The sequence below is a fragment of the Sinohyriopsis cumingii genome, chromosome 1 (genome assembly GCF_028554795.1).
Source record: "Sinohyriopsis cumingii isolate HCF-2022 chromosome 1, ASM2855479v2, whole genome shotgun sequence".
Taxonomy (NCBI): domain Eukaryota; kingdom Metazoa; phylum Mollusca; class Bivalvia; order Unionida; family Unionidae; genus Sinohyriopsis; species Sinohyriopsis cumingii.
Window position 1 is genome coordinate 170,915,249 of NC_142961.1, and position 15,531 is coordinate 170,930,779.

The following is a 15,531-nucleotide window of genomic DNA, read 5'->3' on the forward strand; positions in this document are numbered from 1 at the left end:
GCCTATATTTTCGGCTGCCTCATTGCCTGATACAACAAAACTCAAACTTCTTAATGTGGCTACCAAGGGAAAGAGGCTACTAAGGACCAAGCATGTGCCTACTTGTTAATGCAGTGGTTACATTAAAGCCTGGCGGCAACATCAAATAAATGTAAAGCAAAATACGAGTCTGAACTGGCAGCTTGTTGGCATAAACGATAAGAAAACTGCCTAGGTGGCTGGTCGACATAAGTGATGTCAATATAAGTGGGTAGGATTGTACTGTAATATCACTTGTCAAATCCCCCAAACGTAGTTCCTAACCTTAACATTCCATTGTTAAATTTTGTAAAGTACGATGGTTACTTATATATAACCATATTTGACCAGTAATGTATTTTGTAAACTGCAACTTTTCTGATAACATCCCAATTATCAAATTGTCAGCATTATCTTTAAGACCAAATTGTTTATCTGTAATATACCTTACCCAATCATATTACCATTAGAAGCTGACTTGTGCTGCCTCCTGAATACACCCTGTTTTGTTTCTGTGTATAATTTTGACCTGCTCCATCCCCAGTAGAATTTGGGAGAAGTAACTCGTCAGAGATACTGCATAATTATCCAACCACCCCTGTTCCACCACATGCTGCAGTACCTCTCAAAATTTATTTCTCCTTTTCAAACATCCACATGCAAAGTTAGTATTGTGTTATAATAATAGCATTACTTAAAGTGTTGGAAACTTTATATATTTTCACTGGCATTTTTGCATATTTGCCACTTGTTTCTCTTTTTCTTTCATGTTGGGCCTTGCAGCTTTCATGTTGCAAGTTTATACCTTGGTAGCGATGCTTATTTTTATGAGTGGTTTTTTTTCTCATTATATATGGACTTATAATATCATTTGAAGGATATTTATGGTCAAGGTTGGATGCTCCTACATTGCCTTCTCTTACCTATCCTTGTAATGTTAATGTGATTGTGTAATATATTCGATTTAGAAAGGAATTGTTTTTCCTTGTAAATAATGTTTTTCAAACGATACTTATACATCACATTACACAAAAAAATTTAATACCTTCTAGCAAATGCTAGCATCACTGTTGATATTTTACTCGAGCTTGAACTGATTAACAGACATTATATACAGGGTGCCACGTTGCAGTAGTAAGGGGAGATAATAATGTTATCTCAGAAGGGTTATTTTCCAGAGATCCTGCCGTTGAGCTCTATATTAAATATGGAAAAATAAAACTTTCTGTATCCTGAAGGGTTTAACATTAGAGGTAATAGAAGTTAATTTCTAACATTGATTTGATTTGTTAAATCTCTTAGAAGGACGTAATTTACAATACAAATTTCCTTTATTTTCAAACATTTTACCATTTGTATCATTTAGTTTCACACAATTTTCTTGCAGAAAGGAAAGTTATTACTGATTGAATTTGTACATGTTACATTCACTAAACTCTGTGTCAAAACCATTAGGGTTGCAGATGAACTGTGTATTAAACAAACTAAGAATAACACGTTATTACTCAATGGCTTGCATGCTGCTTAAGTAATGATTGAATAGTGGCTCATTTATAGTTAAATAAAAGCAGTTGGCTAACAGTTGGTTTTGGATATATTGACTTTTGGAAATAGTCCATTCAAACCACTTTTCCAGTAACATTTTATGATTCTTCATTTTTTTCTATGAATTTTATGCATGTCATATCTTTTGAACAGAAGTTTTTTTTAAAAATTCATGGCATAATTTCCATTTGGTTTCAGTCTATTTGTGGTAAGCATTGGAATTGCTCACAATCCATATATGATCTCAGGAATTGAGGCTTTGAACATTAATGGCTTCTGCATATCTTTCTTCACAGATCAAGTTCCTGAAGAGCAAGGATGGATCCGCTATGGTGCAGTTGGGTGATGGTGGTGCTGTGGAGAGAGCCATGCAAAATTTAAATAGTAGCTTCTTCTTTGGCAGCAAGATGCAAATGGCGTATGTCTTTGTTCATTATACTCTTTTCAGTAAAAAGGTGCACCATACAAACTATTTAAAATAGCTTGAGAATTAGAATCAAGCGAGTTGGTTATTTTTTGCTTATGCTTAATATTCTAGTTTAATCTCTGGCTTCCTGAGATATTGAAATTTAACCAAAATAGTGTATGTTGAAGGAAATGTATGCAGTGGTGCCTTGCTTATCAAATATTTGTTACTACATCTGATTAGCATGGTTTAATTTAAAACCTACAAAGCAGATCCCAAGAAAAACCCCACTTTCTGCTTATAATATTTGTATACCCCCACCCAAAGATGGAGCATATATTGTATCTGACCACAATACTTTGTTGATGGCTTGCACCTGGGGCAAGGAAGAAGCCTATTGATTTTGGAGTCAAATGTTCAAAGGTCATAGTAACTGACTAAAAGAAAATGTTTTCTACAGAGTAACACTAGTTATACATCACAGACCTGACCACATTTTGTGGATGGCTTGCATATGAGGTAAAAAGCTTATTGAAAGGTCTGAGGTCTTTGTCATTATGACTGAAAGAAGAAAAACTGTTTCTACACAATAACTTTGTTTTATATCACAGACCCAAATTAAAAGCTGAGGGCTTGCACTTGGAGTAAGAAAGAATCCTGTTCGTTTGGGGGTCAACAGTCAAGGTCACTGTCTCTGACAATGTTTTGTGCGCAAAAATTTTTGTTCTCAACTATGCATTTGTGCCAGAGTTTTTGGATTTCTTGTTCTTTGTGTCAGTGTCGAGGTCACTTGTTTCTGAAAAATGTTTTTGCACAAAAGTTTCAGTTCTCAACCAAGTACTTGCAGTAGAGTTTGTGGACTTATAATTTGGCTAAGTGAGAAGCCTGTTGATTTTGCGGTTAAATGGTTTAAAAGTCAGCATAGGGTAGCCGCTTACTAGCCAGCCTAGCAAACTTTAACGAACTTTCAGCAAGATATACCTGCATGAAATCGATAGGAATATGATTTATTTTCTCAGTTATTGCAAGTATAGCACCTTATATCTTTAATCCGCTGACAAACTAGCCGAAACAATAGCATTGATGAAATTTGACCTGGAACTCTCCATTTGCATTCTGAGTCACATGACTACACAAATCTTGCAACCTACTTATCACTGACATCAGAGTTCAAATAGTCATGTGATATGAACAATAAACCATTTCTAATATTGCTGCAGGAAAACAAATCACACATGTAAATGAAAGTCATGTAATATTTACAGAAGTACAAAAGAACATAAAACTTCTAAACTTATTTATTCTGAAAACAATGACCAGAAATCTGTACATGTTGCAGATACTTGGAAAAAACCATATTCAACAAGCAGAGAGCACAGGTCAATGCGGTAATCACATGATACCAACAAAGTACATCGCTGACACGTGCTTAGTTCTTGATGAATCTGGTTTTCTCCACCGACAGGTTTCTAGTTGTTGTTCTCAGAATAAATATGTTGAGAATTAAGTGTGCATTATATTTATGTACAAGTCTGACGTGACTTTTAATTAATATTTTCGAATTCTATGTACAACAACTTTTGAAATGGTTTATTGTTGATATCACATGACTATTGGACCTCTGATGTCATTGACATGTAGGTTGTGAGATTTGTGTAGTTAAGTGACTTAAAATGCAAATGGCAAATTCCAGGTCAAATTTCATCAGCGCTGCAGTTAACATCTCGTCTGTCAGCGGATTAAATATATAACGAATGCTATATTCACTATTTCTGAGAAAATAAATAATTCCTATGGATTTCATGCAGGTATATCTCAATTAAAGGTCATTATATATTGCTAGGCCATCTATTAAGTGGCTACCCTATGCCAACACCAAATGGTGTCGTCGATTTCCAATTTTTTGATAGCAATGGACTCTACACCCTTAAATAAATGTCCAAATATCAAAAAAGGGGTGGCAAGGGTCAGAGGAAACTCTGACTAAAGTGAAAATAATGCCAAATCTTGCATCCAATGTGGTTACCATGGCAGACTTCTGAATATTGTTATCACTACTCCACCAAAATGGAAAGAACTGGTGGCCTAAGTGGTTAGAGTGTCTGCCTTAGATGCAGAAGGTCTCTCGTTCAAACCCAAACCAAATCATACCAAATTTTTAAAAAAATGGTACTAACTGCTACTTCGCTGGGCACATGGCATAAAGAGGTTAGTGTTTGAACTGGTTGGCCTGGTGTCAGGATAATGCGACTAGGTGGGACATGATGCTACATGTCTGAGGCATGATGCCCTAGTGCTACACATCAGTATAAACTGCCACACTGCAAACATCTTAGCGATATAATGGAAACAATTGTAAAGCTGCTTTAAAAAATCCAAATCACACATGCACACACACACACCCCCAAAATGGAAAGTCGCATCAGTATGGAATTTTCACTAAAAGACTTAAAATGGTGTCTGGTTGGTCCTCAATGAAAATGGTGCCAATGTGATGTCCAATATGAAAATCTGATCATCACTATCTGAATGGAAGGTCATATCACAATGGGATTTTCATCAGAAGTCTTATGTTGTCTAGTTTATCTAAAGTAAAAACTTGTGCCAATCTGATATTCAGCATAGCTACTGCAGTAGCTACCTTTCCTAAATAAAAAGTCATTGGTATGATGTCTAGTTGGTCCTAAATGAAAATAGTGCCTCTCTAACATCCAATATGGCTGCCATAGGGGCTTATTTGAAAATAGTTTTTGCACAAGAATACCATACATATTTCAACATTCACCAGTTGCAAAGAAGAAATGGTCTTATCTAGGATTCCTATAAATTCTTGTCTTAGGTAGAGCATCAATCCCTTTGAGGGAGACTTGTTCATTTATCAGTTTATCCCCCACCCCACCCCCGTACACATGCATATATTTTTTTTACATACCCCACCCCCACCCAACCACCCCAGGTTCTATAGAACAGCCTTGATTTAACCCAGGCATAAACCATAAAGGATTAATAATAATAACTTGTGTAATAAAACATAGTCCACCGACATTGAATGTCTGGCTGCATCAGAGAAATAAGCTGCTTAACTTTAAACAATTTGTCTAGTGTCGGTCAAAATTCAAACGCCGACTGAACCCAGTCGAACAGGTTACTGTTAGACAACTTATTATCAAGGTTTCACCCCCACCCCATCCCACCTTGTTTCCTATGTGTACGTACATTATCAGCAGCAAAACACCCCCACCCCCCATATGCAAGCGTATGCATTTGGGTTAACCCAGCGGGGCCCCCCCCCATGCATACGTACTAAATGGATGGCCCCTTAAGACATTTATTCAATTGATGCTACTATTTGATGTCACAATGTGTCATATGTTATTTATGAAATACTTATAGAAAAGATTATATGATGAAATTAATTCAAAAATAAATTTATTTTTCATTTGCCAGAATCTCCAAACAGGCATTTCTACAAGATGTACCCAATCCACATGAACTTATAGATGGAACCTCCTCCTTCAAGGATTACATGGGTAACCGGAACAACAGATTTACAACACCAGAAGCAGCCAGCAAAAACCATATCCTTTGTCTTTTCTGTCAAGTGGACATCTTTTTACTTTGTTAAACATTAAATGTATGACATTACGTTTGAAAGAAAACAACTTGAAGCTTAGTATTTCATCTTTATTTCCATTTATAACTAATATTTGACAAAATTTAAAATTAAAATTAAAATATCACTTTACACACTGTTGTACACCACCCCAACACATAAATTTTTGTTTGTTCCTTCTCACTATACCGCAGTTTAGTACATAATGCAGTATATATGACTAGCATTTTGTTTACTCATGCACACTCCTGACGTGAACATGCAGCTATCAAATTTTGATCATTCTCATGGTTTAGTACATAATGTAATTGGAAGTTGTGGAGGAGACACAAAATTTCAGTCATATTATACAAAAATGTATATGTGCAGGCATTGGAACAAAAAAGATACCTACATTTATTTGGGCATCAGATTACTTCTGTGGTTGTACAGACACTCGTTAACAAGAAAAACAATAAGATTATTCCTTAACTTTTCTTACGCATTCAGACGCCTTCGAAAATCCTGCATTATTTCAATGCCCCACCCAATGTTACTGAGGAAGACATCAATGAGGTAAATAAATCTGGAAACACAGAAATTAAGTGACAGATTAAAATGGCATTAAGGGATGTTCCAGTTAAACATACTTGGGACCCAAGGAAGGTACTTTTATTGTGAAATAGTCACTCGTGGACATAATTTAGAATTTTGTATCATTTTCATAATGAAGTCTTTGAGTATTCTGAGTACCTTGAGTAATCCAAGTATCCTGGCATGTTTTTTTTTTAAACTTCCTTATCTGGGTATGATGTATGTTTAAACGAAATAGCCCTAATGCCAAGATGGGGTTGGCCAGGCTTACTTATTGGCCAGGTAATTTTTACAGTCTGTTGTTTGAAAATATTAGTATCATTTTCAATACATAATAAAACCTTAATTTCCAACCCTCAGGACGTGACCTAAAGCAGGGTTGCAGAGAAATTGCCAGGATGTTTTTTTCAGGGTGGCAAAACTTGTCGGAATGTGGTAACTTGGTCATGAGGCTCAGAAAAACTTTTTTTTATCACAGCCAAAAAAAACTATATTAAGGCATAAGCAAAAGTGTCATCAAGAATAGTATGAAAGCTGAAGTTTTAACAGGTTAAATATGCCAGTATAAATTTGGTGAAATCCACTGAGCTTGGAAACTAGAATAGCTCTGACTTTATCAAACATGATATCATTGTTCATTAGGTTGTTGACATAGCACATGATAGCATTGTTCATTAGGTTGATGACATAGCACATGATAGCATTGTTCATTAGGTTGATGACATAGCACATGATAGCATTGTTCATTAGGTTATTGACATAGCACATGATAGCATTGTTCATTAGGTTGATGACATAGCACATGATAGCATTGTTTATTAGGTTATTGACATGGCACATAATAGCACTGGTCATCAGGTTGTTGACATAGCACATAATAGCATTGTTCATTAAGTTGTTGACATAGGCCATGAATGCATTGTTCATTAGGTTGTTGACATAGCACATGATAGCATTGTTCATTAGGTTGATGACATGGCACATAATATCACTGGTCATTAGGTTGTTGACATAGCACATGATAGCATTGTTCATTAGGTTATTGACATAGCACATGATAGCACTGTTCATTAAGTTGTTGACATAGGCCATGAATGCATTGTTCATTAGGTTGTTGACATAGCACATGATAGCATTGGTCATTAGGTTGTTGACATAGGCCATGATAGCATTGGTCATTACGTTATTGACATAGGCCATGAATGCATTGTTCATTAGGTTGTTGACATAGCACATGATAGCATTGGTCATTAGTTTGTTGACATAGGCCATGATAGCATTGGTCATTAGGTTGTTGACAGTCAATGAAAACATTAATCAGGTTGTTGAAATCGAGATACCATTAGAAAGAATTATTTGGTGCCGTTGGCAATCCTTTCTTGTAGCACATTGGACCATAAGGCTAAGTGAGCTTATCCTACGGCCCTGAATCTATCATACATCATATGTTGTCCATGATGCATTGTTTATCCATCACAGTTGCTTGTTACCACTCTCAAATCTGTATTTCTGTTCCATTTTCCCAATCAAATTTTAAATACGGGTTTATATGATTTCTGATCCAATTTTAAGCAAACTTGGATGTTGTGCTTATACTGTCAAGATCTTGGACAGGTTGGATAATGAGTGTGATGCATTGGCAAAACTGTTTCCACTCTGCAAGGCATATTTTTGATTCAGTTTTGATTTGAGTTGAGGGCTAATACCGTCAATATATTGGGTGAGTTTGATGATGAATGAGATCCATGTGTATTAATGATGTAGTCTTGCATCTGATTGGCTACAGTTGTTACCACTCTAGAAGAAATAATTTTGATCCTATTTTTGACCAAATTTACAAGATATGTTTACATCAAGATTTTAGACAATTTTAGTAATAAGCAACATCTGTGCATGTTAATAAGATGATCTTGCATCTGAAGATCTTAGATCAGTGCCACTTCTGAAGACATATTTGATCTAACTTGTTAAATAGTCTTATATTATTCAGATTTTGGATGAATTTGATTACGAGCACAATTTGTGCATATTAATGAGGTAACCTTAAACTATTGTTTCATTTATTTTCATGGTTTTGTACAAATGGAAATTTTCATGGAAATAAGTGGATTTGCCTATCAAAGTTTGCACAATTTTAGATATTTATTTGATGGAGAAATCGATTACACAGCCAGATGTGCTGCCTGGACATTTGCATAGAATGCTTTAGTAGGCTCAATAATGAACCTGCTGTGGCTTGAAAACTTGAAATGGTATTTCTTCAACAACAAAAAGTGAAAATTCGTGTTTGAGGATGTTTTTCAAAGGAATTTAAAGAAATTTTTTGTCAACATTATCAGTAAATCAACCTGATGTGTAATGTCTGGTGTACTGAATTATTGTCAACACTGGCTTTTTCCTAGCAGTGCCACATTCATTGTCAAAATCATCTATACCTTAAGAAAAGAATATACAGAAAATTCCTACTAAATAGTCCTTAGGCAGGTATGTGGAAATAAAGCAGTTAATTTGAATGGGTATTTCCTGCATTGCTGACAGCCACATGCATGTATGTTTACATGGTTACCAACTTTGTAAATGTTTACTGGCAGTAACTAATCTGTTTACATATGTAAATGTTGCAGCCCTAATCATGAACAACTTGCACTTAATCTCTGGGATTGTCAGCTACCAGGTTTTCAGCCAAACAGTGATTAGAATATATTTTCCATCTCAGAAACACTTGCACTTTGCATCAAAGTTCTCAACTATTTATACTTCATACTTGCAAGATTCTAGTGCATTTTGGGTGGAATGGAAGCTAGTTGTATTGTTGCATCTAGTAAAATTTATGGACATATGTGAGTATATGCCCAAGATCTGTAGATAAGGGTTTGGAAGGTCAATTGCACTAAAGCAAAAATTGCCATCATAGTTACAGTTGATGGGCTGTGGTAAAAGAGAGTGAATTCATATACAGTGAATTCATAATTGGTAGAAAGTGGGTTAAAAACATTCTGATAGGTCTAAAATATTTGATAGATTTGTCATTGGTTGAAAATATATTCTATGGTAAGAAGTTTTGCAAACAAAGCATTCCTTACTGGGGGCTTTGGGTGGCCGAGTGGTTTTAAGAGTTTGCCTTAACTGATCACTGCCAACTCAGCTCTGTCCATGTGGGTTCAAGTCTCAGGCGCAGCCAAAGTGGATATATGAAAAAGCCATCCAGTAACTTCATATGGGCCAGTGGTTCTTATTGGGGTTTTCCTGGGTTCTTCCTCCACCAGTTATACTGGCCACCATGTATGGCCTATCTTCTGGTGAGAAATGAGTGTTAAACCCAAAACAGCAACAACATTCCATACTGATATTTAGTTGCTGCATGCATGCGTATGTAATTTAGATAAAAAAGGAAAGGCCCTTGTGTTTTTACTTTTATATATGTATTTTTACCATTGTATCTGTTTAGCCAGATTGTTTTTGCATTGATCTACTTGTTATATCATATAAGCAAAACATTTCATGAGGTATTTGTTTTTCTGCAGCTATTTGAAGGTCTTGGTGTGAAGACTCCATACAAGATAAAGCGATTTCCTTCCAAGTGTAAGTATCTATTGGCACCATACTCCAATATTCAGCTTTTAAAATTACAGTGCCATCAAAATTATCATATGACAGTTCAGTTTTTGAAATGCTGCTTTTTTATCGTTTGGAATATCTACATACATTTGAGTGTTATTTGAACTGCATATATAGATCCAAGGCTGCTGCTCCTGCATGGTTTCAGTTAGCAATCAAATATGGCTGCATTTAATAATAGCGGTAACTCGTTTTAACAGCTCTTTAAAAGCCCAATCAGAAGAATTTGATTTTTTTTTATACAGAAAAGCATCATGGCATAAAAGGCTTGATTCATTGTATAAGTTGTGTCAATCTACTTTTAAACATGGCTGCTGTAGCTAAAATTTGAAAATCCTTTCATAACTGCACCTGAATGACCACTTCACAGAATTTGACCAGATTTGCCAGAAAGTGTCCAAGCTTGAACAGCTTTTAGATTTATACAAATGTAGACCTGCAAAGCCACAGAATTTGACCAAGTCATACTGAAATGACCCTTCAGTTACAAATTCACTGAATAACAGAAAAAACTATGAAAATATGACTTGTGGTCAATTCTGGAAACTGATTTGTCTCTGTTTGATGAGGATCTGGGTTTTAGATTAGATTCAGTGAAGATGGTCAGAGAGAACCAGGCAGACTTTACAGGAGTGCCTTGGATGCTTTAGACTGCCCATATTTTTATGCAAAAGCTTTCATGATCAAGATGTTTATAGCATTTTTTATAAATGTGTCCAACAAAAAATTAATGTGAAAGGAACAGTAAGTCTCTGAAATGTTTAAATGGTACAGAAATATAAACATCAGTATTTAGATTCTTGGATAAAAGGCAGGAAAAGAAACATTTTACCATCTAAAAAATCTTGCTACTCATCCTGAATGACAGGTAATATGGACAAGGGGTTTGCACAAAAAGACTTCTTTAGTGTCTAGTTGGTCCTAAATGAAAATGGTGCTGCTTACTTCTCCAGTAAGGTCACCACAGTGGTCCTTGAATTGTCATATCGAAATCAACATTTCACAGAACAATTCTTACAATGTCTAGTTGCTCCTAAATGAAAGTAATGCTGCTCAGACATCCAGTATGACCATGATAGTGTCCGTTTTCAAAATCTTATTACCGCTACTCTTGAATGAACGATCAAAGTTGCATGAGATTTTAACTGAAAGACTTCTTACATTGTCGGGGTGGTCATAAATGAAAATGATGTTGATCTAAATTCCAATATGGCCACCACAGTGGTCATTATGAAACTCCTATCACTACTATACCTGAATGAATGGTCATATTGATACTGTGCTTTCACGAAAATACCTGAGTGTTTTCTTGGTTCTTGGTTTTAAATGAAAATGGTGCCAATCTGAAATCTAATATATCCACCACAGCTGCTAATTTGAAAATCTTGTTATTGCTGGAGAATATAAAAAGTAGTTCAGTGGAAGAAATGGTTTTATATTGAATTACAGGAAATTATTTTCAGCCATTAGAGCATCATCAGTACCTTTGGGGGTTCTTGTTAATTTATATCACTGACCAATTCCATGTCTAATGGAAAAGTGCAGCAGTTGTCTACATGATTCTCTTTGACACATTGAACAAATTTTCAAAAGTGGATGACTTTATATATATATATATATATATATATATATATATATATATATATATATTCCAAGCATTTAAACTTCCTCATTTTAAGAGAACCTTGATTTTGATTAAGAAAATGTAAATCTTTTGTTTTCTGTTATTCATAGCTGATAAGAGTTCCACTGGGCTGCTAGAATTTACCAGCAAGCCTGAAGCCATAGAAGGTTTGATGGCTGCAAATCATGCCAGCATGCCTAATCCTGGTACGTATACTTGTGGTTTTGTCAATGACTTGGGATCAGAACCTAGAGATTTTAAGATTAGATGAAATAAGGTTTTGAGGTTTCTAATTTAAAAAATTTGCTTAAGGTGATGATGTATTATTATATATTTCATAGAGAGATTTTGAAATATATCAGTGGGAGAAAAATTATATTACCACAGTGGCAATATCACATTTGGAACTACTTTTTTTGCCATTTTGGAAATATATCTGCCCATGTGTATGTTATTCAAACTTGTATTTCCTTTAGACCCATTTCATTTTTATTTGGCTGCACTTCTTTCTCAACCGTCTTCCATAAGAGAAAGTACAGATCTCAAATGTACCAACTTTAGACCCTCTAGTATATATTTTTGCAGTCAATTAGGTACCATCAAGAAATGAACTTCAGACAGCAAAAATAAGAGACTTATTACCTTTTTATAATTAGTTCTCCATGTGAATCAGACTGTTCCAGTGTTCTAAGTGGTTAGAGTATCCGCCTATGATGTTTGAGGTCGCAGGTTTTAACGCCAGCTAAGTCATACCATGAACTTACGAAAATTGTACTAGCAGCTGCTTGCTGGGTGCAAAGCATTAAGAAGTTAATGTTAGGACAGGTCGGCCTGGTGTCAGGATAATGTGACTGGGTGGGACGTGATGCTACACTTATGCAGCATGATGCCCCGGTACTAGACATCACTAAAAACTGCCACACTGAAGACATCATTACAGTGTGACTAAAATTGTTAAAGCTACATTAAAAATCTAACTTGTACTCACTCTGCATGAATCATGGAATACATATATGACTGAATTCACAATACCTGTTATGTGTTCCCCATACAATATACCTGTAGTACTCGTATAACAAAATGGTACACATTTTTAAGAAAAATACTTGTCATTAAATATAGTAATCAACTTTTTAAAGTAGCAATTTTAACTTGTATCACAATTATATTTGAAAACAGATGATATAACTTGATGTTCATTAGAGTTGATTGCATACCAGAATTAAGCGACTGTTGAAAATTGGATTCAGTATCTTCTACCAAGCAAGACTTAAGGCTTGTCAAGACCACTCGAAAATTCATGTTTCAGTTTAGAAAGAAAATGAAGAACAGAAATCTTTACCAGTAAACTCACAATGATTAAAGTCTGTTTAAAAATGTTTCGCCCTGAAGTCTCACAGATTCAACTGATCTGTGATGTTTCTACCTTGTCCCACTCCAGCTGTATCAATACTTGCATGAAATTTGTTTACAGAAATGACAATTTCCTCACTTTTATGCAAGTGCAGCATAGCTGCCAACGCTCCAGGCTCACAGTTAGTGAAAATAGGGATAAAAATTTGTGAATTTTGACATGAATTCGTGAAGCGATCTTCGAGTCTAGGAATATTGTCGGAACAAATGTTTAGCATGGTTTCCAGCTGATAAAGGTAGATTGTGTTCAACAAGAAAACTCACAAACAATGCTTCAGCATTGGTAGCTTGCAGGTCTTCCATTGAGAGCTGAAATCTGCTGTGAGTTCTTAATTTTCCCAACCGCTATGTGCTTGTTACTACTAATGTGCTTCCTCACATCATCTCTGCCACCATGCCCAATGCTAAAATTTGTGGCACCTGTGCAAAAAGTATATCGGTATTTGATGGCATAATGCACAGCCAATTTTTTGTATATTCCAAACAAAACTTCACTTTTTTTGCAATACATTTTTTTTTCCATGTTGGTGAAGACATTTTCAAGATGCGGTGCTGATTGGTAATTTAGATCAGTCTTTGCGACACATACACAGAGCAAAATTCTGGTTAGGCCCCAATTTCTCTCAAAAGCGTTTGTGAAACTACTTTTATACATATAGATTAAAATACACTAAAATGCCTGCTACCGGGCCAACTGTACCAATCAGCTATAGTTCCACTAATATCGCAACTATCAGTACCGGACTGTTTCAGCAGCTGCTGATATCATAAGGTAACGGGAAATCTGTTATTTTATTAAAGATTTAAAATAATTGAGAATTGGAGAATTCGTGATTTTTTGTGTGCATGCAGCGTAAATCTGTGAATTGCTGAAAAAATCTTGAAATTCATGCCAAAATCATGAGGGTTGGCAGCTATAGTGCAGTCATTATTTTGACAAAATAAACAAATTGAAGCAAGACATGTACATGCTAACTTTATAAAATCTCACTGTCCCGAAATTGTTGTAAAATTTAGAAACTTCTTTTTACCAATGTGGTACTGCAGTTGTCAATTGCATTGGCACAAAATAGTGAAAATCTATGCAAATTTATGGTTCTTGCTTTTAAAAAAAATGTGTGCTACCAAAACAAAATCTGTTGTTTTCAGTAAATGTATGGAAATATTTCAGTTGTGACAATACGGTGTTTCCAGTTGACATGTGAAATTATTCAATATATCTACTCAAAAAATGTATACATCCCCTATTTATTTAATTTGAGGACATATTACCCCATTCTCATTATTTCTATGCATGTTTTAAATAATTTTTGTTCATCACCAGTCCATATAGATATTGAATCAAATGTTTCTTACAAAATTTACAATAAGTTCTCTCTCTTTTCCAGCTGGTAAGGCTCCCTACATATTCAAGTTGTGTTTTTCACATACACCAGTTGTGTAAAAGGGAGGATACAAACCATCATCCAGATAGACAGGATTTCAGGATGGAACAAAGTCACATTGTAGTTATGGAGATTTTCTCATGTGTACAAATTTGTGAACAATCAATCATGTATAGACTAGCTTTTTAAAGGTGTGTAAGCCTACATCATATTCATTAGGCACTATCTTCATTTATGTCACTACTACCATATCTAAAGTACTATATTGCAAAATGTGAAAATAGAGCAAAATCATGATTTTTTTAGTAAATTTTCTGTTAATGTCTGCAAGATGAAACTTGGGCAAGATCAATCTTAGGGAGAAACTAAAAATTCTCTTACACAATAAAAGTGGAAATATTTATAATCCACCGTGTGAAGGGTGATTTTCTATCATATATATAAAATGATTGGAAGAATCTCTTTGAACATTTTAACACCACTGAGGAAATTTACTTGTAAATACAATTTGTGTTTGGATATTGTTGTCTTAAATTGTCCCTTTTTTTTAGCTTTTACATGTTTGTAATCTTGACAGTAGCCATAATTAAAACGTTTTAAGTTTCGATATAAAGGTTAAGATAAAAGTACTAATTCTGCATTTGTAAACAGAAATGCTTGCCTATGAGTTGTTTTGTCATTCAAGTGCATGTGACAGACAGGTATAAATTTTTATCATTACAATTTTGAACCGTATCATTAAATATTTTAACCTTTTTATCATCAATTTCTACTCTAGAGAGTTATCAAATCAAAATATTGTAATTACCATCATGAATTTGTATTCTGAACTACATGAAAGTATATAATATTTTCATGCTGAAGACTTAAGTTTGGTGATTTTGTGACCAGCTGTAGTTTGATACTGAAATAAAAATCTAATATCATGTTCTTCTTGTCTTGTTCCTCCTATCTTGATCATACCATGCAAGATTTTCCACTGCTGCACCCAATTGTCTTGCTGTGGTGCAACAGACTGGAACAGCAAGTTGGAAGATCTCAATTTATCTCACCTGTTCAAAGTACAGAAGAGCTTATACCATAACCTGACTTCACTGTCATCTCCATCCAGGCTATCTCCATTGTATATCTTTTGTTTTCCTGCAATCCTTTCTAGCTTCAGGATTGGTGTTTGAATACCCCAGAAAGGTAGGTCACAGTGACAGTTCTTTTTACATTAATCATTGTTGTGTGCAGAGTGAGCAAGTTTTTTTCTAACTGGAAAGGTAAGCAGTGTTTATAAAACTTATTTGAAAATTGCAGGAATAAATTCAAAATGAAATGTAATGGTGAACAT

The 15,531-nt window shown here is 34.9% G+C and overlaps 1 protein-coding gene across 3 annotated transcripts in view; it reads left to right on the forward strand.

Annotated features, from left to right (window-relative positions):
* The window catches only part of LOC149808379 (heterogeneous nuclear ribonucleoprotein L-like), an 82,170-nt gene extending 67,049 nt beyond the window's left edge, over positions 1 to 15,121 (forward strand). For all 3 annotated transcript variants that reach the window (XM_089976409.1, XM_089976417.1, XM_089976425.1), the window contains 6 exons: positions 1,860 to 1,981; positions 5,417 to 5,546; positions 6,063 to 6,137; positions 9,680 to 9,737; positions 11,508 to 11,603; positions 14,199 to 15,121. In XM_089976409.1, coding sequence (XP_089832535.1) covers positions 1,860 to 1,981; positions 5,417 to 5,546; positions 6,063 to 6,137; positions 9,680 to 9,737; positions 11,508 to 11,603; positions 14,199 to 14,254 — 537 coding nt within the window. In that variant the 3' untranslated portion in view covers positions 14,255 to 15,121. The remainder of the gene's footprint in view (positions 1 to 1,859; positions 1,982 to 5,416; positions 5,547 to 6,062; positions 6,138 to 9,679; positions 9,738 to 11,507; positions 11,604 to 14,198) is intronic.
* Positions 15,122 to 15,531: the final 410 nt, after the last annotated feature.